This window comes from Chiroxiphia lanceolata, chromosome 32, assembly GCF_009829145.1.
Source record: "Chiroxiphia lanceolata isolate bChiLan1 chromosome 32, bChiLan1.pri, whole genome shotgun sequence".
NCBI classification, from domain to species: Eukaryota; Metazoa; Chordata; class Aves; order Passeriformes; family Pipridae; genus Chiroxiphia; species Chiroxiphia lanceolata.
Window position 1 is genome coordinate 583,123 of NC_045668.1, and position 22,802 is coordinate 605,924.

Consider the following 22,802-nt stretch of genomic DNA (forward strand, 5'->3'; position numbering starts at 1 on the left):
GTTGGGGGTCACTGGGGGTTCATGGGGGGTCAACAGGTCGGAAGGTCACTGGGAGGGTCATGGAGGGTCCCGGGGGTTGGGGTTCAATGGGAGGGTCATGGGGGGGTCCCGGGGTTGGGGGTCACTGGGGGGGTAACTGGGGGTCTTGGGGGGGGCCAGGGGTGACTGTGTTCCCCTCCCACCCCAGAGTGCTTGGGGTGGGGGGCGGGGCCGGTGGCCGCGCTCATCATCACCGACATCGCCCTGAGCCTGGCGCTGGCTGGGGCCGCCTTCTGGGCCGGGGGGAGGGGCGAGGTGAGGGGGAGGGTCCGAATTGGGAGGGGGTGGAGCCAAAGTGGGTGGGGGAGGGCCAGAGGTGAGGGGGAGGGGTTTTATGGGTAAAGGTGGATGGGCGGGGAGAGGGGTTTTATGAGCAGGAAAGATGGGTAACGTGAGGGGGAGGGGCATATGGGTTGGGAAGGGGCAGAGTAAGGAAGTGGGTGGGGGCAAGAGCGAGAGGGCGTGGCAAGGGCACTGCCTGGTGCGATGGGCGTGTCCCGATGCGAGGGGGCGGCGTCCGAGAGAAGGATGGTGGGTGGGGCTTTTGTCCGGGGGGGGCGTGTCCCGGAGCAGCGGGCGGGGTCCGCGCCAGGCGCGTCCCGCTCTGACCCCGCCCCCCCCTTCCCTCAGCCCGCCCAAGGCCCCCGCCCCCCTGAGCAGGACTTCCGCTACCAGGAGCTGCAGGGCGCTCGCGCGGACCTTTACAGCGAGCTCAAGCGCTGAGCCACGCCCCCTCCCCGCCCACCCCGCCAATAAATCGCTCCGTTTGGCCGTTTTGCTCCGATTTGGCCCTCCAAAAAATATGTCTTCTTTTTTTTCCCACTTCCGGGTTCGAGTCGTCGGCGGGGGGAAGGCCGTGATGGCGGCAGCGGCTTCTCCCGTGGCCGCTCCGGGCGGCGCCGCCCCGGGAGGTCTCGCAGGGCCCTCGGCCGGCCCGGCCGCGCCCGCGGGGCCCGGCGCCGGTGCCGCGGGGGCGGCGGAAGCCGCTCCCGGCGCGGGCCGAGGCGGAGCGGCGGCGAAGAGCGACGAGGAGCGGCTGAAGGAGATGGAGGCCGAGATGGCGCTGTGAGGATCGGGGGGGATGAAGGGGCGGGGCTTTGTGGCCATGGCAACGCGGGCGGGGCCGGGCGGGCTGCGGGGAAAGGAGGCGTGCCATGGCAACGCAGGCGGAGCTTTGGGGTGGCCATGGCAACGGGGGCGGGGCTTGGGTGGGTCTTGGTGGTGGTAGGCGGGGGAAGGCCTGAGGGTGGCCATGGCAACGGGGGCGGGGCTTGGAGGTGGTGGGTGGAACCTGAAGGTGGCCATGGCAACGGGGGCGGGATCGCTCTGGTGGGTGGGGCTTAGAGGCAGGAGGGGCTTTGGGGTGTTAATGATTGTGGGAGGGGCTTGGAGGTTAATGGCGATAGTGGGTGGGGCTTGGGGCAGTGGGCGGGGTTGGGTTCCTATGGCAACATGGGCAGGGTCTAAGGGGTTGGGGTGGGCGGGGCTTGGTTTTCTCGTGGCCATGTGGGCGGGGCCAGGGGCTTGGTGATGGGGGTGTTATTGGGAGGGCCCTGGGTGTTACTGGGAGTACTGGGAGGGTGCTGGGGAGTCACTGAGGTGTTACTGGGAGCACTGGGAGGGTGCTGGAGGGTCACTGGGGTGTCACTGGGAGCACTGGGAGGGTCACTGGTGTCACTGGGGTGGTGTCACTGGTGCTCCTCCCCCCCCAGGTTCAAGCACGAGGTTTTGGGGGCTCCAGGCCCCGCCCCCGGGGACCTGCTGGCCCCGCCCCCCATCCTGCGGCCAATCATTGCCACCAATACCTACCAACAGGTGACCTTTGACCCCTGAAAATGACCCCTGACCCCCCCAATGTCCCCCCAATGTCCCCAATATCCCCCAATATCCCCCCACTGTCCCCAGTGTCCCCCCAATGTCCCCCACTGTCCCCAATGTCCCTCCAATGTCCCCCAATGTCCCCCAATGTCCCCAATGTCCCCCAACATCTCCCCAACGTCCCCAATGTCCCCAATGTCCCCCCAATGTCCCCAATGTCCCCAACAACCCCAATGTCCCCCCAGTGTCCCCCAGTGTCCCCAGTATCCCCCCAATGTCCCCCCTTTTGGATATGTTTGGCATCATCCATACACAGGTACAACCCACTACTGTCCCTCCTCACGTCCCTCGCAGTTGAGCAGCGACATCCTTGGAGGAGCCTCAGGATTGCTCCCTGCAGTGATCCCTGCTCCAACCTTGGAATATAGAGCAAAAAAAACCAGGGAATGCTCCGTGCCTGCAGCTCTCCCGCTCTGGGCTGTGTCACCTCCACACAGCTTCTCCTGGGAAGTTCTCTGCAGCCCAGCACAGGAGGATTCAGCTCTGCTCGCGGCTCTCTGCTCATGGAGTCGTCGAGAAGCAGCTGCAACAATTCCCTGAGTCCCATTCCCGCCTTTCGGGATGTTTCCTTGCAGCTCCCTTTGTTCTGTGACATGTTCCAGAGCGAGGCTAGAGGGATTTGTCTCAGTTGGAAGAAACTGCAATGTTTCTTAAAGAGGAGGAGTTATGAGACAGACCAAACTCTCTCTCTCTCAGCAATTGTAAATTCAAAACTTAAGGGGGCTTTAATCGAGGAAGTGTGGAAGAAAAGAAGAAATAACAACCCTTTCTTATTCATGGCTGGGCTTCACCAGCGAAGATTTGGGAAGGGCTCTACCCTCGTTTGTTACAAGCGCGTTGGTGGCTAAAGAGGCCAATGCGAGACAGACAAGATGGGTTGCAAAAGGCACAGCAGAAAGACTCCTTAGGTGGTACATTCTGCAAGGCACGATTCTTTCTGCGTTGTCTTTTCTCCTCAAGGGTGATCATGCTGCGCTCTCAAAGGAAGCAGAAGCGTTATAGATGGGGTGTCTTTCCAGACCTCCTGGTTGGAGGCCAGAGTGGACCAGTTATGATGATCAATATGGCCAAGGCTGAGATGTTGTTTCAGGCAGTCCTTGTGTCTCCTCTTCGGGGCTCCTCTCTTGCAGCAACCAGTGGCAAGTTCACCATAAAGCAGGATCTTAGGGAGGCGGTGGTTGGTTCTTCATCCTGGAGCTGTGTTCTCAGCAACATGGCCTCAATACTTGTGCCTGCTGCCTGTTCTAGAACAGACGTATTGGTCACATCATCTGACCAGTGGCTGTTTAGGATTGTGCGGAGACAGCGTTGATGGAAGCGTTCGAGGAGACGCAGCTGGTGGCGGTAGATGACCCACGATTCAGATCCGTAGAAGAGAGTAGACAGCACTAGGGCTCTGTAAACACTGATCTTGGTGCTTTTCTTCAGGTGTTTATTTCCCCAAACTCTTTGATGGAGCCTTCCGAAAGCTCTCTGTGCCTTTGCTACCCTGTTGTCTATCTCTCTGTCAATCTCACCGCCCGAGGAGATGAGGCCACCCAGGTAATTAAGCTGTTGGACTGATTTGAGCTCTGATTGGCCAATGGTGATGTGGGGATGATGGAAGCCTTCCTGAGGTACTGGTTGATAGAGAACTTGTGTCTTCTTCAAGCTGACGTCCAGCCCAAAGAGCTCAGCAGCCTCAGCACAGCAGGATGTTAAACACTGCAGAGCTGCTTCTGTGTGAGCGACGAGGGCGGCATCGTCAGTGTAAAGCAGCTCCTGGACAAGATGGTTTAAGGTCTTGGTGTGGGCCTTCAGTCGCCTTAGCTTGAAAAGGCTTCCATGGGTACGATATGGGATGTAGATCCCACCTTCTTCATCGAGGTCTGCCGTGGCCCTTTGGAGCATCCTGCTGGAAAAGATTGTGAATAGGGTTGGTGCGAGAACGCTGCCTTGTTTCACACCACTGGATATTAGAAAGGGCTCAGAGAGTGCATTGCCATATCTGACTTGGCCGTGCTGACCCTCATGGAGTGAGATGATCATTTTAAGGGACTTGGGGGGACAATTTAAATGTTCCAAAATCTGCCACAGACCTTTTCTGCTCACAGGATCGAAAGCCTTGGTGAGATCAACAAAGGTTCCAGAGAGACCTTTGTTCTGTTCCCTGCACTTCTCTTGCAGTTGTCTGAGAACAAACCCCATGTCTGTGGTCCCCCTGTTGGCTCTGAAACCACATTGGACAGGCCTCTTTGGACACCTGGCCTCAAATTCTACAGCAGGTTTTATGCTACGGATGGCAAGCACTGAACTGATATTTGCTGAAAAAGGACTGAATATTCTTTTCCGAAGGACAGATTCTCTTTTGTCACTCATCTTCTTGCTTATTCCAAGAAAGACTGCACCAGCTAAGCTACCAAGACAAGCCATGAATCACAGAATCCTAGCAAAAATCAAGAACTAACAGCAAAGAACAGGGATGGTACGGTTTAGTGCTGAATGCCATGGGTGTAAACGGCAGGTCTGAGATAAAGAAGGTTTTTTTCAGTTTAGCCCCCTCACCCCCTGTCCTGTTGTGACAGGCCCTACTGAACCCTTTGCCCACATGTTTCTAAAAAGCTGCCTTGAAGTCCTGGAGGGACCTAAGGAGGTCTCCCCACAGCCTTTTCTTCTGCAGGCCGAAGAGCCCCCACTCTCTCAGCCTGTCTCCATCTGAGAGGTGCTGCAGCCCTCTGATCCCCTTGGTGGCCTCCTCTGGAAGTGCCCCAAGAGGTCCGTGTCTTTGCTGTGCTGAGGAGCCCATGGAGCTGCAGGAGATGCCAGGGCTGGCAGGGGAATCCCCCCAAGCCATTGCCATCGCGGGTGGGTGTGTTGCAGACAGCCAGAGGAGCCCAGAGCTGGAGGCAGCACTGCAGGTGGGGTCTCAGCTGAGCGGAGCAGAGGGGCAGAACCCCCCTCCCCTGCTGCCCACGCTGTGGGATGAGCCCAGGACACGGGGGATTGTGGGCTGTGAGCTCCCACTGCTGGCTCACATCCTGCTTTTCATCCCCCACTATCCCCATGGCCTTGGATGCAGGGCTGCTCTCCATCCCTTCAGCCCCGAGCCTGTCCCTTGATCTCTGGGGGCATTTGACACCCGCTGGCCCCTTTGATCCCCTTTCCATCCCTCCCAGAGCACAGGGGAGGTCCAGGTGCTCCAGGGGCTGCCCCGTGTGCCCCTTGCCTGTCCCAGCCCCCAGGAGGGACATTCCATGATGCCCCAACCTGCACTGCTCAGGATGCACATGGAGGGGGTGAAGGGGATCTCGTGTGCAGAGACCCCCAGGAGCCCCCTGAGCCTCTCTGCTCATGGTGGGGGTGCAGCCAGAGAGGCACTGGGTGTGCAGGGGTTGGAGAAGGAGGGGACAGGGACATGGGAATGCAGGCACAGAGATGGGAACACACCCACGGAGATGGGAACACACCCACGGAGATGGGAACACACCCACGGAGATGGGAACACACCCATGGAGATGGGAACACACATGGAGATGGGAACACACACATGGAGATAGGAACACACCCATGGAGATGGGAACATATGGAGATGGGAACACACACGTGGAGATGGGAACACACCCGTGGAGATGGGAACACACCCATGGAGTTGGGAACACACACATGGAGATGGGAACATGCACACACAAGATCAAGCAGAGTAGCTTTGCTGAAGGGATTTATTGATCATTCAGGGGAAATGGCCCTGGGCTCTGAGGGAAATCAGGGGGTTCTTCCAGGGATGATCATCTCCTCATGCCGCTGGAGGGGGACAGGGCACGGGTGTCACCACCAGTCCTGAAAGACAGAGCCCAAATCGTCACCCCCAAAGTCCACTGCAACATGAGAGGGGCCTTGTCTTGACCCCTCTCCCTGCAGGCACTGCTCACCTCAGACAGCCACGGATGCAGCTGTCAGTGTAGTCGTGACGGACGATAAAGATACAAGGAGTCAGTTGTGTGCAGAAAAGATCTCTCCTTCCTCTTTATTTTCTCATCTGCTTTTTTATACCCCTTGCTAGCAGCAAGCAGTATCCTTATTTTAGGTAAGCAAGCAACAGCCATTTCATTGGCTGGGTTCTATGGGCGATACATTTGGCAAAGCTCAAGGACCCTCCCAAGCCTCCAAAAATTAAAGGGGACCCTCCGGATCACCCCAAAAATTAAGGGGACTCTCCCGAGCTCCCAAAAATTAAAGGGACCCTCCCCAAAATTAAGGGGATCTTCCCCCCCCCCCTCCAAACTCACCCTTCCCGGTTTTTGGGGCTCCCGCGGCTCTTCCCGGGTTATTATGGGATCCTGGGCCACACCCCCTCTCTGTGGCCACGCCCTCTCCCCCAGGTGCGTGTGGCCAGGGGGAGATCCCAGATAAGATCTTTGGGAAGGAGGGGAAGGGGGAGATTTATTGGGATTTAATGGGATTTATTGGGATTTACTGGGATTTACTTGGATTTAATGGGATTTATTGGAATTTATTGGGATTTACTGAGATTTATTGGGATTTACTGGGATTTATTGGGGTTTAATGGGATTTATTGGGATTTCCTGGGATTTATTGGGGTTTAATGGGATTTCCTGGGATTTATTGGGATTTATTGGGATTTTTCCCCATTTTTCCCATTTTCCCTGATTTTCCCCCCTTTTTTTCCTCCCTCTTTTCCCATTTTCTCCCTAATTTCCCCCATTTTTCCCATTTCCTCCCATTTTCCCTCCCCATTTTTCTCAATTTCCCCTGATTTTCCCTAATTTTCTCCCCATTTTCCCTCCCATTTTTCACAGATTGACCCTCCTATTTTTCCCTCCCATTTTTCCCCTTTCCCCCCATTTCCCTTTCTCATTTTTCCCACTTTGTCCCTGATTTTCCCCCATTCCCCCATTTTCCCTCTCCCATTTCCCCCATTTTTCCTCCATTTTCCCTGATCTTCCCCCACTTTTCCCTCTCCATTTTCCCATCTCTCCAATTTCCTTCTCTCATTTTTCCATTTTCCCCATTTTCTCTCTCCATTTTCCCTCTCCCATTTTCCCAACTTTTCCCTCCCTATTTTACCATTTTCTCTCTGATTTTCCCCTCCCTGTTTTTCCCATTTCCCCCATTTTTCCTGATTTTCCCCCACATTTTCCCTCCCAATTTTTCCCATTTCCCCTCTCCCATTTTCCCCTGATTTTCCCCCCATTTTGCCCTCCGTATTTTTCCCATTTCCCCCCATTTTTCCCCTGATTTTCCCCCATTTTCCCTCCCATTTTTCCCATTTTCTCCCCATTTTCCCCATCCCCGATTTTCCCTGATTTCCCCCCATTTTTCCCATTTCCTCCTCATTTTCCCAGATTTCCCCCCATTTTCTCCCCGTTTTTCCATCTTCTCCCATTTTCTCCCTGATTTCCCCCACCCATTTCCCATTTTCTCCCCATTTTTCCCTGATTTCCCCCCATTTTTCCCCTTTTCCCCACTCCTCTTTCCCCCCTCCCCTCCCCCATTCCCGGTCCCGCTCAGTGCCCGTGATAATTTGGGATCATTTGGGATCATTTGGGATAACTGAGGAGCTTTTGTTCCCAAAACAATGGACCGGGGGGGAGGGGGGGGGCCAAAAATGGAGGGGGGGCACCCAGAGACCCCAAAAATGGGGGGGGGACCCCAAAAATTGGGGTCTCGGGGGGGATTTTAGGGGTTATTGAGGGAATTTTGGGGTCCCTGGAGGGAATTTTGGGGGTCATTGAGGGGATTTTGGGGTCCCTGGGAGGGATTTTGGGGTCTTTGGGGGGAATTTTGGGGTCCTTGGGGGGAATGTTGGGGGTCCCTGGAGGGGATTTTGGGGTCCCTGGGGGGGAATTTTGGGGTCCTTGGGGGGCACCTGGGGAGGGGACCGCCAAAAATTGGGAGGGGGGGCACCGAAAGAACCCCAAAAATGGGAGGAGGGGACAAATGGGGGGAGGGGCACAAAAGGACCCCAAAAATTGGGGGGGGTCACCCAAAGACCCCCAAAAATTGGAGGGGCACCCTCCAAAAATAGGGGGGAGGACCCCCAAAAATGGGGATGGGGGGCACCCAAGGACCCCCAAAAATTGAAGGGGGGGCACCCAAAACCCTCCCTCCCCCAAATACTTTCTCTCCCTCCCCCCACCCCAAAATTCCAGGAATTTGGGGCCCCTCCCCCTTCCCCCTCCCCAAATTCTGGCTCCGGTTCCACTCCCCACCCCTGTTAATAGCTGAGCAAAGGAAGGGGCGGGTCTGGGGCACTGTGGCCCCAAAAATAGGGGCCCCCCCGCCCCCAAAACACCCCCTGGGATCCCTCAGACCCCCCCCAAAATTTGGGACCCCCCCAGATTTTTCGGATCCCCCCAAATCTGCCCCCCATGACTGAGACGCACCTGAGACCCCCCCCAAAAAACTCACTGGGACCCCCCCCAGCACCCACAGGTGACCCCCCCCGGACACCCCCAAATACCTGAGACCCCATGGGAGGATTTGGGGTCCCTGGGGGAGAATTCGGGGGTCTTGGGGGGGTTTGAGAGTTAGTGGGAGCACTGGGGGGAACTGGGAGGGACTGGGGACACTTGGGGTCTCTCCTCAAGCCCCGCCCCTGACCACACCCCATCATGCCACACCCCATCAGGCCAAACCCCTCATCTGCAACACCTTTATTGACAATCAAAACCCTCTCCCCTCTCATGGGTGGGGCTCCACTGGCTCCTCCCCTACTTCCGGTATGGGCGTGGTCAAGGCCAGCACCGCCCCCCTCCAGCGCTCCAGCCAATGGGAGAACGGGATGCGGTCGGGGGGCGTGGCCTGGATGTGCTGGGCAGGGAGGTCCCACCTGGAGGGCGGGGCTTAGTCAGGAAAGGGCATGGCTTAACCAGGAGGGGGTGTGGCCAAGCCAGAAAAAGCCATGTCCCCTCTAAACAAGTCACACCTCCCAATCAAGCCACAGCCCTCCAAAATTAAACCACGCCCCAAAAGCCACACCCTGCAAGTTGAAGCCACGCCCCTCCCAATCAAGTCATACCAACTTTGATGAAGCCACCCCCACTGAGACCACACCCCTCCCAATCTAGCCACACCCACCCCAAGTTAAACCATGCCCCCAAATAAGGCCACACTCCCTCAGAAATAAGCCCCACCCCTCATTAATTAACCCACACCCAGTCTAATTTAACCATGCCCTCTCCCCACCAAACCGCACCCCCTCCTAATTAAACCACCCCAATTAAGCTGCCCCTTAATTAGGCCACACCCCTTCCCATTAAGACACATCCCCAAGGTAAAGCCACACCCTCTAATTAAGCCACACCCCACTAATTAAAGCCACACCCCTCCAACAGATCCACACTTGTCATAGCCAAGCCACGCCCCCTCCCAGCGAGGCCCCACCCACGGGGGGGCATGTCCCGGCTCACCATTGGCTGACAGTGTCCAGGAGGCGGGGCCAGCCCTCGAGACACTCCTGGCACTTGTCGCTGACCAATCGCAGCCTCTGCAGCAGCTCAGGGTTGGGGCCTGGGGTGGGGCGGGGCCCGACGGGACACACCTCCTTTGGAGGAGGTGGCCCCGCCCCCTTTTTGGGAAGCCCCGCCCTCCGGAGATCGTGGCGCAGCTCGGCCACACGGTGCAGCAGGAGGGGGAGGGGCTTGGGGGGAAGGGGGTGGGGTCAAGTCAGGCCACGTCCACACCAGAGCCACACCCACTTTCACAAAGCTCCTCCCTTCAGTCTCAAAATCACTCGGCCCCGACCACTTTTGGCCCCTCCCCCAACCCCTGAGGCCCCTCCCCCTTTCAGGCCCCTCCACCACCATTCCAGCCCCCCCCCAATGCCCTTTTTTGTCCCCTTTGGCCTCACCCCCTTTAGCCCCTCCCCCACCCCTCCAATCCCTCCCCTTTTAAGCCCCTCCCCCCATTTGGCCCCACCCCCACCCCACCCATCCCTCCCCTTTTAAGCTCCTCTCTCAACCCCTTATTTGGCCCCTCCTCCACCCTTCAGCCCCCTCCCTCACCCCCGAGCCCCTCCCCCACCCCTCCATCTGGCCCTTCCCCCCACACTTAAGCTCCTCCCCCTTTATTCAATCCCCTCCCCCACCCCTCCCTTGGCCACTCCTCCATTTCAGCCCCTTCCCTTTCAAGTCCCTCCCCCTTTCCCCAAGCCCCTCCCCCACCTGCTCGGGGCCCAATCCCAGGTTCCGCCTCAGAGAGTCAAGGGGGGAGGGGCCCGGGTGGGGGAGGGGCTCTCCCAGTGCTCCCAGTGCTCCCAGTAAGAGGCGCCGGTGACGCCCCTCCCTCTCCAGCAGGGGAGGGGCCGAGCCGGGCCCTGCCCCTGCCGCCAAACGGACCTGCCAATCACAGCGCGGAGGCGGGGTCAGGGACTGCGGGGGGAGGGAACTGGTCCAGACTGGTTTGGACTGGTTTGTTGTGGTCCATTCTGGTCTGTACTGGTTCAGACTGGTCTATACTGGTCTATACTAGTTCATACTGGTTTATACCGGTCCATACTAGTCCGTTCTGGTCTATACTGCTTCATACTGGTCTATACTGGTCTGTACTGGCCTATACTGGTTTATACTGGTCCATACCAGTCCCTACTGATCCATACTGGTCTGTACTGGTTTTTTACTGGTCCATACTGGTTTGTACTGGTCCATATTGGCCCATACCAGTCCGTACTGGCCTATACTGGTCTGTACTCATCCATATCAGTTCATACCAGTCCATACCAGTCCATACCGATCCACACTGGTCTAGACTGGTCTGTACTGGTCTATATTGCCCCAAACTGCCCCCTACCAGTCCATACTGGCCCATACTGGTCTGTACTAGTTTATACCAGTCCATACTGATTTGTACTCATCCACAGCACTCCACACCAGTCCACACCGGTCCATACTGGTCCACACTACCCCATACCAGTCCATACTGCCCTATACCAGTCCATGGTAGTCCATACTGGTTTATACTGGTCCATACTGGTCTGTACTGGTCCGTACTGCTCTATATTGCCCCACACCGCCCCATACTGGTCTATACTGGTCCATACTGATCCGTACTAGTTTATACTGGTCCATACCACCCCACACCAGTCCATACTGGTCCATACTGGTCCATATTGGTCTGTACTGATCCGTACTGGTCTATGTTGCCCCACACTGCCCCATACTGGTCTATACTGGTCCGTACTGGTCCACACTGGTCCATACCACCCCATACCGCCCCACACCAGTCCATACCGCCCCACACCAGTCCATACTGGTCCGTACTGGTCCATACTGGTCTGTACTGGTCTCACCTGTCCCTGCAGGAGCCGCAGCAGCGCTTGGCGCCCCCTGGTGGCGGCGCTGAGGAGCCGCAGCCGCCGCTGCCGCTGGAGCTGTGGGGGAGGAGAGGGGTTTGGACCCCCCCAAAAACACCCCCGGGACCCCCAAAATATCACCTGAGACCCCCCCAAACACAGGCAGGACCCCCAAAATACCCTCAGGGCCCACAAACACCCCTGGGACCCCCAAAAACCAAACCTGGGAACCCCAAAAACCAACCTGAGACCCACAAAAACACCCCTGGGAACCCAAAACCCAACCTGGCAACCCCAAAACCCAACCTGGGACCCCCAAAAATCACTCTGGGAACCCCAAAAACAATTCCAGGACCCCAAAAGTACCCCCAGGACCCCCAAAAACCACCCTGGGCCCCCCCAAAACCACTCTGGGACTCCCCAAAAACACCCCGGGACCCTCAAAACCACCTGGGACCCCCAAAATCCATCCTGGGAACCCCAAAAACCACCCTGGGACCCCCAAAAACCACTCTGGGACCCCCAAAAACCACCCTGGGACCCCCAAAATCCACCCGGGGAAACCCAAAAACAATCCCAGGACCCCAAAAACACCCTTGGGACCCCAAAACCCTACCTGGGACCCCCTAAAATACCCCTGGGACACCCAAAATCCACCCTGGGACATCCAAAATCCACCCCAGGACCTCCCAAGACCCCCCTCAAATTCTCCCAGGACCCTCTAAATCCCCCATAACTCCCCCAAGACTTCCCAGATCCCCCCTAACTTCCCCCAGGACCCCCCAAGTCCCCCCTAAACCCCCTCAATCTCCCCCAGGAGCCCCCAAATCCCCCTCAAATCCCCCCTGGGCCCCCTAAACTACTCCAGGACCCCCCAAATTCCCCCCAGGACCTCCCAAATCCCCCTCAAGTCCCCCTCAACCTCCTCAGATCCCCCCAAGTCCCCCCAACCCCCCCCGAATCCCCCCAAAACCCCCCCTGCTCCCCCCAAATCCTCCCTAAACCCCCCCAAAACCCCCCCAAATCCTCCCAGGACCCTCAAAATCCCTCCCAAATTCCCCCCAAATCTCCCCTAAACTCCTCCAGGACCCCCTAAATCCCCCCTAAACTCCCCCATGTCCCCCCAAATCCCCCCCAGGACCACCCAAATGCCCCCCTAAACTCCCTCAGGTCCCCCCAAATCCCCCTCAACGCCCCCCAAATCCTCCCTAAACTCCCCCATTAACGCTCAAATTCCTCCCAGGACCCCCCAAATCTCCCCTAAACCCCCTCAAAGCTCCCCAAAATTCCCCAAGCCCCCCCAAAATGCCCCCAGACTCACCACTCTGCGCCTCCCCCGCTGCAGGCGCTGCCGGAGCACCCCCGGGGTGGGGGGTTGGGGGTCCTCCAGACCCCCCCTCAGCTCCTGCACCCTCCGGGTCAGGGACCCTCGGACCCCCTCCAGATACACCCGGGTCAGAGCCAGCCTGGGGGGAAGGGGGGACCCAAAATTAGGGGGGATTTGAGGGTCCTTGGGGGGTTGGGGGGAGTCTGGGAGGGATCTGGGGGTCCTGGGAGGAATTTGAGAGGTAATGGGAGGGGTTGGGGGGGGATTTTGGGGGTTCTGGGGGAGTTTAGGGGGGATTTGAGAGGTCCTGGGAGAGTTTGGGAGGGATTTGGGGGGTCCTGGGGGAGGTTTGGAAGGGATCTGGGGGGTCCTGGTGGAGGTTTGGGGGGTCCTGAGGAGGGTTGGGGGGGATTTAGAGGGTCCTGGGGAAGTTTAGGGGGTGACCTGGGGGGTCCTGGGGTGGTTTGAGGAGGATTTGGGGGGTGCTGGGAGGGGTTAGGGCAGATTTTGGGGGGCCTGGGAGGGTTTGGGGGGGGATTTGAGGGGGATTTTGGGGGGTCCAAGGGGCAATTTGGGGGTTCCAGGGGGGAGTTTTGGGGGGTCCCAGAGTGGATCTGGGGGCCCCAGGGTGGATTTTGGGTTCCCAGGGTGGATTAGGCTGTCCCAGGGGGGTTTTAGGGGGTCCCAGGTGGGTTTTTAGGGGTCTCAGATTGGATTTTGGGGTCCCAGGGTGGATTTTGGGGGTCCCAGGTTGAATTTTGGAGTCCCAGGGTGGATTTTGAGGTCCTAGGATGGATTTGGGGGGTCCCAGGAGTGGGATTTTGAGGGTTCCCAGGGTGGGACTTTGGGGTCCCAGGATGGATTTTGGGGGTCCCAGACTAGATTTTGGGTTCCCAGGGTGGATTTGGGGGTCCCAGGGGTGAATTTTGAGGGTCCCAGGTGGGATTTGGGGTCCCAGGAAGGATTTTGGGGGTCCCAGGATGAATTTTGGAGGTCTCAGTGTGGGTTCTGGGGGTCCCAGAGGAGTTTTTGGGGTCCCATAGGAGTTTTTGGGGGTCCCAGGGGTGGATTTGGGGGTCCCAGGTGGGATTTGGGGGGTCCCAGAGGGATTTTGGGGGTACCTGATTTTGGGGTCCCCCCCCAGTTTTGGGACCAGCTCATTGAGGTTCTGCTGGAGATGGTTGAGTTGGAAAATGAGGGGGGGCAACGACCCCCAAACCCCCCCCACGAGCATCCAACACTCCTGGGGGGAAAGAGACCCCGACATTAGAGGAGACCCCAAAATTCCCCCCAAAATGGCCCCAAATTCCTTGAAAATGCAGCCAGGACCCCCCAAAATCCACTCAGAAAGCCCCAAAGTTCACGCAAGAGCCCTCAAAACTCCCCCAAAATCCCTCCTAGACCCCCCAAAAATGACCCATTAACCTCCCAAATGACCCTTGACCCCCCAAAACTCCCCCAGACCCCTCAAAATCCCCCCCAGACCTCCCAAAATCCCCCATAAACCCCCCAAAATGACCCTTGACCCCCCCAAATCCCCCTTTAACCCCAAAATGACCCTTGACCCCACAAAAATCCCCCCTTTACCCTTCAAGTCCCCCCCAAAATCCCCCCCAGACCCCTCAAATCCCCCCAGAATCCCCCTTCAACCCCAAAATCCCCCCCAGAGCCCCCAAAATCCCCCATGAACCCCCACAAGTGACCCTTCACCCCCCCAAATCCCCTCAGCCCTCCCCGAACCCCCCAGAATTACCCTTCAACCCCCAAATCCCCCCCAGAGCCCTCAAAATCCCCCATGAACCCCCCCAAGTGACCCTTCACCCCCCCAAATCCCCTCAGCCCTCCCTGAACCCCCCAAAATCCCCCCAGACCCCCCAAAATCCCCCCCTGAACCACCCCAAACCTCACCTGGATGAGCTCCTTTGTGGTGAGCGGAGCATCAGGTGAAGGGGTGGGGCTTGCCCTCAACATCCTGCAATGGAAGACCTCGCTCAGGCCACATCCCTTTCCCCAAGGCCACACCTCCAGCCACAGGCTCCACCCCATGAAGTGCCTCTCTCTCCTCCTCTTAGCCCCACCCCCAGCTGGGAAGCTCCACCCTTGAGGCCATAAACCCCTCCCTCTCCTGTCCATTGGTCCCTCGTTTAAGCCCCACCCCTAAAATCATTGGCCATGACCCCAAGCTGTGGCCACATTCCCAGTTAAGCCCCACCCCTTTCTTGGCCACACCCCCAACTTAAGCTCCACCCCAAATCAACTGTAACTACTCCTGCAGGCCCCGCCCCCAAATCTGTGGCCACACCCACTTCCTCAAGCCCCACCCCAAGCCTTTGACCACACCCCCATGTTAAACCCCACCCCCAAATCTTCAGCCACACCCCCTCCCTTAAACCCCACCCTCAATTCCTTGGCCACACCCCTTCTTTTAAGCCCCACTCCTAAACCCTTGGCCACACCCCCTCCCTTAGGCCCCACTCCCACCCCTTGGCCACACCCCTTCACTCCCATTCCCAGTTACAACCACCTCCAAGTCCTGCCCTCTCCAGGCCACACCCCCAAGCCACACCCACCCACAGGCCACACCCACCTCATGCTGTCATTGGTCAGAGCCTCCAATGCCCACAGAACCTCCTCCGGGTGGTGCTGGCCCAGCTCAGCCTGCGGGGGGCATTGAGCATCATGGGGGGCAGGGCTGCATGGGGGACACGCCCACCCAGCAGTGGGACACGCCCACCCGGCAGTGGGACACGCCCTCTTAGGGAACGGCTCCAAATTCCACCCAAATACACCCAAAAATCAACCCCAAATTGAACCCAAATTCACTCAAAAATGAGCCCCGAATCCCACTCAAATTGACCCAAAAATCAGCCCCAAATTCACCCCAAATTCCACCAAAAACAAGTCTCAAATCCCACCCAAATTCACCCAAAAATGAGTCCCAAATTCAACACAAATTCACCCAAAAATGAGCCCCAAATTTCACCCAAATTCACCCAAAAATAAGCCCCAAATCCCACCCAAATTCACCCAAAAATGAGCCCCAAATTCAGCTCCAAAACTGAGGCCCCGCCCACCCTGCCCAAGCCCCACCCACCTCAGCTTTTTCCAGCCAATCCTTGCGGAGCTCCTGTGAATCCCTGGAACGATTGATAGCTCAGGCATTGATTGATGGATGATTGACAGGCAGGTGGGTGTGGCCAGGAGGCAGGGGCGGGGCTTACCTGTTTGGTGGGTGGGGTTCGAGGAACTCCTCCCCCTCTCTGCTCATGCACAGGCTCCGAATCGAGGTCTGGGGGTGGGCGGGGCCTGTCAGGGAGGCCATGCCCTCCCAGCACAAGCCACACCCACCCAGAAAGGCCACTAATACTGCAGGCCACGCCCCCAAACTCACCAGCACCTCAGGTTCTGCCCCCATTGCCATGGTGGCCGAAAGCTCCGCCCTTGTGCGGTGGGGCCTGGGGAGGACACGCCCACTTGGTAAACCCCACCCCATGGCAACATATGCCACACCCACTGAGGTGGCCACGCCCACACCAGGAAGCTTCACCTCCCTTCCAGGAAGCCCCACCCCTTCTGCATCATTTCATGGAAACTCCACCTCCTCCCCAATCCCCACTCCTTTGGGAGCCACACCTGCCATAAACAAGCTCCACCCCTTTCCCAAGCCCCACCCACCACACAAAGCCCCACCCCTGCAGAAAGCTCCACCCCCTCCCCATCGGAGTTCCACCCCCTTTCCAGGCCCCACCCACCTCATGAAGCCCTGCCCACCCCATGAAGCTCCGCCCCTTTCCCATCACAACATGCATGCCCCACCCACCCCACATAGCCCCACCCCTTTCCCATTGAAGCCCCACCCACTTCTTAGGCCACACCCCTTAGGAAGCCCCACCCACCACAATTAGCCCCACCCACTCCCCTCAGAAGCCCTGTCCCCTTGCAGGTCCCACCCCCTCACCTGTCCCGGGGCACCCTCAGCGCCCCCTGGAGGCCCTGCAGCCCCTCTGGTGCCAGCTCCGCCCCCAGCAGGCGAAGCTCCGCCCCCCGGCGATGCTCCACCCACAAGCGGCTCTGCCCTGCCCTCAGCAACTCCTCTGGGGGAAGAGAGGGGGGAAAGGGGAGTCAGAGACCCCAAAATGGGGGTCAGGGACCCCAAAAATGGGATCAGAGACCCCAAAATAAGGGGTTGGGACCCCAAAAATGGGACCAGAGACCCCAAAATAAGGGGTTGGGACCCCAAAAATGGGACCAGAGACCCCAAAAATAGGGGTTGGGTCCCCAAAAATGGAGTCAGAGACCCCAAAAATGGGAGACCCCAAAAAGAGGGGGTTGGGACCCAAAAAATGGGTTTGAGACACAAAATGTGGGGTTGGGACCCCAAAAATGGGATCAGGAACTCCCAAATTGGGATCGGAGACCCCAAAAATGGGGGGTTGGGACCCAGAAAGGGGGTTTGGGACTCAAAAAATGAGGTCAGAGACCCCAAAAATGGCATCAGAGACCCCAAAATGGGGAGTTAAAGACCCAAAATGGGGTCAAAGACCCCAAAACCAGGATCAGAGACCCCAAAATGGGGGTTTGGACACAAAAGATGGGGTATGGGACCCCAAAAATGGGGGTCAGGGACCCCAAAAATGGGGGGTTGGGACCCAAAAATGGGGGATTGGGACACAAAAAGGGGGTTTGGGACCCAAAAAATGGGATCAGAGACCCCAAAAATGGGATCAGACACCCCAAAACAGGGGTCTGGACCCCCAAAATGGGAACAGAGACCCCAAAAAGGGGGGCCAGGGACCCCAAAACAGAGCTTGGGACCCCAAAATATGGGGGCAGGGACCCCAAAAATGGGAGTCAGAGACCCCAAAAATAGGGGTTGGGTCCCCAAAAATGGAGTCAGAGACCCCAAAAATGGGGGGCCAGAGACCTTAAAATGGAGTCAGAAACCCCAAAATGGGGCTTGGCACCTCAAAAAGGACCCTTGGAAAGGTCAAGGAACCCCAACGGAGGGTTTGGGGCCCTCAGGGGACCTCTAAAATGGCTCCAGGACCCCCAAAATCACCCCAAGGGACCCCAAAACCACCCAAGGACCCCCCAACCCTCCGCAAGGGACCCCCAGAGCCCCCTCAGAACCCCTCAAAAGAGCCTCAGGACCCCAAACACTCTGAAAAGCCCCCCAGGATTCCTCAAGGGGACCGCAAAAAGGTGCCTTTTGGGCCGGGTTTGGGGGTGGAACGTTCGTGTACGGCCGCGGTTTCCGGGCAGACTCACCGAGCCGGAGCGCCGCCTCCTGAGCGCCCCCTAGCGCCTGGTCCATGCGCCGCACCTCGGCGCGCATGCGTGACACCGCCTCCTGCAGCGCCTCCTGGCGGTCCGGAGGACTAACCGCGGCCTGGGGGGACACCCCAAAAATGACCCAAATTCACCCAAAATTAACTCAAAAACTACCCAAATAACCCCAAAAATGAGCTCTGGGGACCCCAAAACCCAAGTAAGCCCCAAACTGAACTCTAATCTAGCCCAAATTAACACAAAAATCACCCCAAATTCAACCCAAATTTACCCAAAAATGAGCCCCAAATTCAAAACAAATTAACCCAAAAATCAGCCCTGAATTCAACCCAAATTCACCCAAAATTAACCCCAAAGTGAGCCCCAAATTCCACCCAAATTCACTCAAAAATCAACACCAGGAACCCCCAAAATTAACCCAAATGCCCACAAAAATCAGCCCCCAAATCCCCCCCTAACTTTCAGGACCCCCCAAACCCCCCCCAAAATTTGGGGTCCCCCCCCTCACCTCGAGCTTCTGTTGGTACCTGAACTCAAGTTAAGGAACAATTTTTTTGAGGGGATCCCAAAATTTGGGGGGTTGCACCCCAAATTTTGGGACCCCTACAATTTTGGCCCCTCTCCAAATTTTTTGGAACCTCCCCTAAAAATTTTAGGAGCCCTCAAATTTCCTCCTCGCCCCCCCCCAAATTTTTAGGACCCCCAATTTTTGGTCCCTTCCCCCCAATTTTGGGATCCCCCCAAAATTTTTGGGACCCCTCTCAATTTTTGGGACCTCTTCCAAATTTTTAGGACCTCCCCCAAAATTTTAGGACCCTCCAAATTTTCCTTCCCCTCCTGCCTCAAATTTTTAGGACCCTCAATTTTTGGCCCCTTCCCCCCACTTTCGGGGATCCCCGTAAAAATTTTGGGACCCCTCCCAAATTATTGAGATTTCCCTCAAATGTTGGACACCCTCCCAAATTTCTTTCCCCAATTTTTGTGGCCCCTCCAGTCCCCCAAAATTTTGGATACCACAGCAGGTTCCCCCGAATCTTCTTCACGTTCCTGTGGGGACACCCCAAAATTAGGGACCCCCCCTCAAATTTTGGGACCCCCCGAATAATTTGGGATCCCTCCCCAAATTTTGGGACACCTCTCCAAATTTTGGGACACCCCCCCAAATTTTAGGGTCCCCCCTCAGGGGGGTTCTTGGGGCTTCTCCCCCAATTTTGGGGGATTTCAGGGTCCTCCCTGGGGAGGGTTTTGGGGTCCCCCTGGGGGGGGGATGGGATCTCCCTGATTTTTGGGGACCCCCGCAGGGTTTTTTTTGGGGTCTCCCCCTCAATTTTGGACCCTCCCCAAATTTTGGGGACCCCCCAAATTTCAGGTTCCCCCCAATTTTAGGGGGTTTCATGGCCCTCCTGGGGAAGGTTATGGGGCCCTCCTGGGGGGGGTTTTGGTGTCTCCCTGATTTTTGGGGACCCTCCAGATTTTGGGGATCCCCTCAGGGTATTTTTTGGGGTCTACCCCTCAATTTTGGACCCCCCCCCTCAAATCTGGGGACTCTCCAAATTTCAGGTTCCCCCCAGTTTTGGGTCCCTCCTGGGGAGGGTTTTGGCCCCCCCCCAGGGGGGGTTTTGGGGTCTCCCCGATTTTTGGGAACCCCCCAGATTTTGGGGACCCCCCCAGGGGGTTTTTTGGGGTCTCCTCCTCAATTTTGGACCCTCCCCCAATTTGCGGACCCCCCCAGTGGGGTTTTGGGGGGGATTTTTGGGCCCCCCCAGGGGGTTTCAGGGCTCTCCTGGGGAAGGTTTTGGGGCTCTCCCAGGGGGTTTTGGGGTCTCCCCGATTTTTGGGGAGCCCCCAGATTTTGGGGACCCCCCCCAAGAGGTTTTTTGGGGTCTCCCCCTCAATTTTGCCTCCCCCCCAAATTTGGGGGGATCCCCCAAATTTCAGATTCCCCCCAGTTTTGAGCCCCTCCTGGGGAGGGTTTTGGGGCTCCCCCATGGGGGTGGTTTGGGGTCGCCCCCATTTTTGGGGACCCCCCAGATTTTGGGGACCCTCCCCAGGGGGTTTTTTGGGGGTTCCCCCTCAATTTTGGACCCTCCCCCAATTTGGGGACCCCCCAGTGGGGTTTTGGGGGGGATTTTTGGGCCCTCTCAGGGTGGTTTCAGGGCCCTCCTGGGGAAGGTTTTGGGGCCCCCCGGGGGGGGTTTTGGGGTCTCCCCGATTTCTGGAGACCCTCCAGATTTTGGGGACCCTCCCCCAAGGGGGTTTTTTGGGGTCTCCTCCTGAATTTTGGGATCCCCCAAATTTTGAGGAACCCCCACTGGGGATTTTGGAAGGATTTTGGGCCCCCTCGGGGGGGTTTCAGGCCTCTCCTGAGGAGGGTTTTGGGTCCCCCCTAGGGGGGTTTTGGGGTCTCCCCGATTTTTAGGGACCCTCCAGATTTTGGGGATCCCCCCAGGGGGTCTTTTGGGGTCTCCCTCCCCCAATTTTTGGGGTCTCTCCCCTCACCTGGAGTTCTTGACGTGGCGGATGATGAATTCCCAAACCGGGGCCCCGGGGCCGGAGCAAAGTCTGGAGGGGAAATAAGAGGGGACCCCAAAACGACCTCAAATTTACCAAGAGACCCCAACCCGCCCAGGGACCCCCCCAAGGGCCCTAAAGTTAGCCCCTGGGACTCCAAAATTGCCACAGAAACCCCAAAATAACCCCAAGAGACCCCAGAACCCAACCAGGGACCCCAAAATTACCCCAAGGGACCTAAAACCACCCAAGGACCCCCCGACCCTCCGCAAGGGACCCACAAAGCCCCCTCAGGACCCCTTAAAAGCCCCCCAGGATCCCTCGATTGGACCCCAAACCTCCTCTAAAGACTCCCAGGACCCCTCAGTTGGACCCCAAACCCCCTGCAAAGACCCCTAAGAACCCCTTAAGGGGACCCAAAACCCTCTCAAAAGACCCCGAGGACCCCCCTCAAGGGGACCCCAAACCCCTCCAAAGACCCCCAGGACCCCTCAAGGGGACACCAAAGCCCCCCAAGATCCCTCAGAGCCCAAATGCCCCCCTCAGAGTGGTCCCAGCCCGTGGCCGGGGGGTCCCTCCTGGGGCTCCCCCGCAGCCCCCCGACCCCGGGGGGTGTTCGGGGGGATCTCGAGGGGGTCTGGACCTGCGGAGTACGGCCGGGGGGGGGACGGCGGGGGGCTGCAGCTCCATCTCGGTGCGGAGCCAGTTGTCCAGAGCCGCCGCCATCATGGCAGCCTTTCGTGAGGGGGGACGGAAAGCGCGCCAAAACCGCCGCGGGGCATCAAGGGAGTTGTAGTTCTACAGAGGAGAGCCGCAATGGGGCTCTATGGGCGGCGCGGGGCATGACGGGAGTTGCAGTCCAGGAAGGGGCGTTATAACAGGGTTCAATGAGGGGGCTTTGGGGAGGTTCAAGGGGACACTTAGGGGGCAGTTGAAGGCCCAGAGGGCCGATTATGAGGAACTTACGGACATTTCGAGGCCTGAGGGGGGAAGTTGGGGGGCTGAGGGGGGCTGAGGGGAACTTGGGAGGGGGGGGGCTGCAAAAGCCGCCATAATAGGGCTCAATGGGGCCGCGAAGGTTTATGGAAGTTGTAGTCCCGCATATAATGAAGCTCTAAGGAAGCGCGGGGCATGACGGAAGTTGTAGTCCACAAAGTCGGGGGGTCTAAAATGAGAGGGGTTTGGGGGGCTCAAGGGGACATTTAAGGGGCAGTTGAAGGCCCAGAGGGGCGATTATGAGGCACTTATGGGGCATTTGGAGGCCTGAGGGGGGCACTTGGGTGGCATTTGGGGGCTGGGGGGAACTTGGGGAGGCTGCAAGCGCTGCTATAATGGGGCTCAATGGGGCCGCGAGGGTTTATGGGAGTTGTCATCATGGCTGGGCTTCACCAACGAAGATTTGGGAAGGGCTCTACCCACGTTTGTTACAAGCATGCTGGTGGCTAAAGAGGCCAATACGAGATAGACACATCCGGTTGCAAAAGGCACAGCAGAAAGACTCCTCAGGTGGTATATTCTGCAAGGCACGATTCTTTCTGCGTTGTCTTTTCTCCTCAAGGGTGATCCTGCGTGCGCTCTCAAAGGAAGCAGCAGCGTTATAGATGGTGTGTCTCCAGACCTCCCAATTGGAGGCCAGAGTAGACCAGTTATGATGATCGATATGGCCAAGGCTGAGATGTTGTTTCAGGGAGTCCTTGTATCTCCTTGGTGCCTGCTCGGCTGGTGCTAAAAAAAAATCTCCGGAGCAGTTAATTAGGGGTGAGATAAGGAAAGGGTTTATTATGCCAAAGCAAAAGATGTTACAAGACACGCACAGGCCGTGCCTGAGATGTTACATTTTATAATACCATCTATCCAATCCCAAATGTGTCCACCCTGTGGCCTCTACTCTGGACCGCCCCAGGTCCACCCCCTGAGAAATGGGTCTGGGGGCTTCACCATCTTCAGAGCACAAAGGGTACATAGTTACCTAATTCTTGACCGTGTTCTGCAGTTTAGGCCAAGATACAAGCATTTTCCAAACAGTCTGGGCCTTGCCTTGACAAAAGGCTAAACATCTCTACTGGATTCGGGAGTAGGAGTAATATAGGGTGCATAAAATGGGGTAAGAGGGTTAAGGAATGTGTAAACTAAGGGTGCTACAGGGAAAGGGACAAGGGAGTGAGGGTTGCTGCTTTTAGTCGCGCAGCGGGAGCGTGCTGGGCCCATAACCCAGAGGTCGATGGATCGAAACCATCCTCTGCTACCCAGCAGAAGGGAGAGCTGTTTCTAGCTCGATGGGCCCATGATGCTTCCGGTCATCAAGGCCGAGATGCCACCCACAGATGGGCACGAGACCGAGGGGTGGATTTAACCATGGATATCATTTCTGAAGTTATCCATGATTGTGAGACTTGTGCCGCTATTAAGCAGGCGAAAAGACTGAAGCCCCTATGGTATGGTGGACGATGGGATAAGTATAAGTATGGA

General features: G+C 57.5%; 2 protein-coding genes and 1 long non-coding RNA gene across 9 annotated transcripts in view; all 3 read right to left on the reverse strand.

The window, feature by feature from the left end:
• The window catches only part of LOC116779912, an 8,690-nt gene extending 6,654 nt beyond the window's left edge, over nucleotides 1-2,036 (reverse strand). Inside the window, exon 1 of the long non-coding RNA XR_004354248.1 lies at nucleotides 2,026-2,036. This is a non-coding gene — a long non-coding RNA (uncharacterized LOC116779912). The remainder of the gene's footprint in view (nucleotides 1-2,025) is intronic.
• The window catches only part of LOC116779902 (ribosome-binding protein 1-like), a 552,013-nt gene that overhangs the window by 472,314 nt on the left and 56,897 nt on the right, over nucleotides 1-22,802 (reverse strand). The gene's annotated exons all lie outside the window — the stretch shown is intronic.
• HAUS5 (HAUS augmin like complex subunit 5) lies at nucleotides 8,559-21,112 on the reverse strand. Of its 2 annotated transcripts, none has more exons than XM_032674401.1 (17): nucleotides 20,977-21,112; nucleotides 20,322-20,384; nucleotides 18,837-18,869; nucleotides 18,331-18,349; nucleotides 17,802-17,922; nucleotides 16,492-16,627; nucleotides 15,925-15,988; nucleotides 15,755-15,822; nucleotides 15,628-15,670; nucleotides 15,121-15,191; nucleotides 14,442-14,505; nucleotides 13,655-13,776; nucleotides 12,528-12,672; nucleotides 11,204-11,284; nucleotides 10,080-10,253; nucleotides 9,327-9,556; nucleotides 8,559-8,746 (listed from the first exon to the last, which is right to left on the reverse strand). In XM_032674401.1, exons 1-17 carry the CDS (start codon nucleotides 21,060-21,062, stop codon nucleotides 8,599-8,601), a joined length of 1,668 nt encoding a protein of 555 aa, XP_032530292.1. In that variant the 5' UTR covers nucleotides 21,063-21,112; the 3' UTR covers nucleotides 8,559-8,598. The 2 variants fall into 2 exon arrangements, with proteins under 2 accessions (XP_032530292.1, XP_032530293.1); XM_032674402.1 differs by having other exon boundaries at nucleotides 8,591-8,746; nucleotides 9,327-9,403.

Excerpts from the sequence above, each read along its gene's own strand:
- HAUS5 (XM_032674401.1), bottom strand. The coding sequence starts at position 21,062 with ATGATGGCGGCGGCTCTGGACAACTGGCTCCGCACCGAGATGGAGCTG. Across the intron at positions 15,989-16,491 it reads CTGAGGGTGCCCCGGGACAG|GCCCCACCGCACAAGGGCGG; the intron begins GTGAGGGGGTGG and ends TGTCCTCCCCAG. Across the intron at positions 13,777-14,441 it reads CCACAAAGGAGCTCATCCAG|GAGTGTTGGATGCTCGTGGG; the intron begins GTGAGGTTTGGG and ends CTTTCCCCCCAG.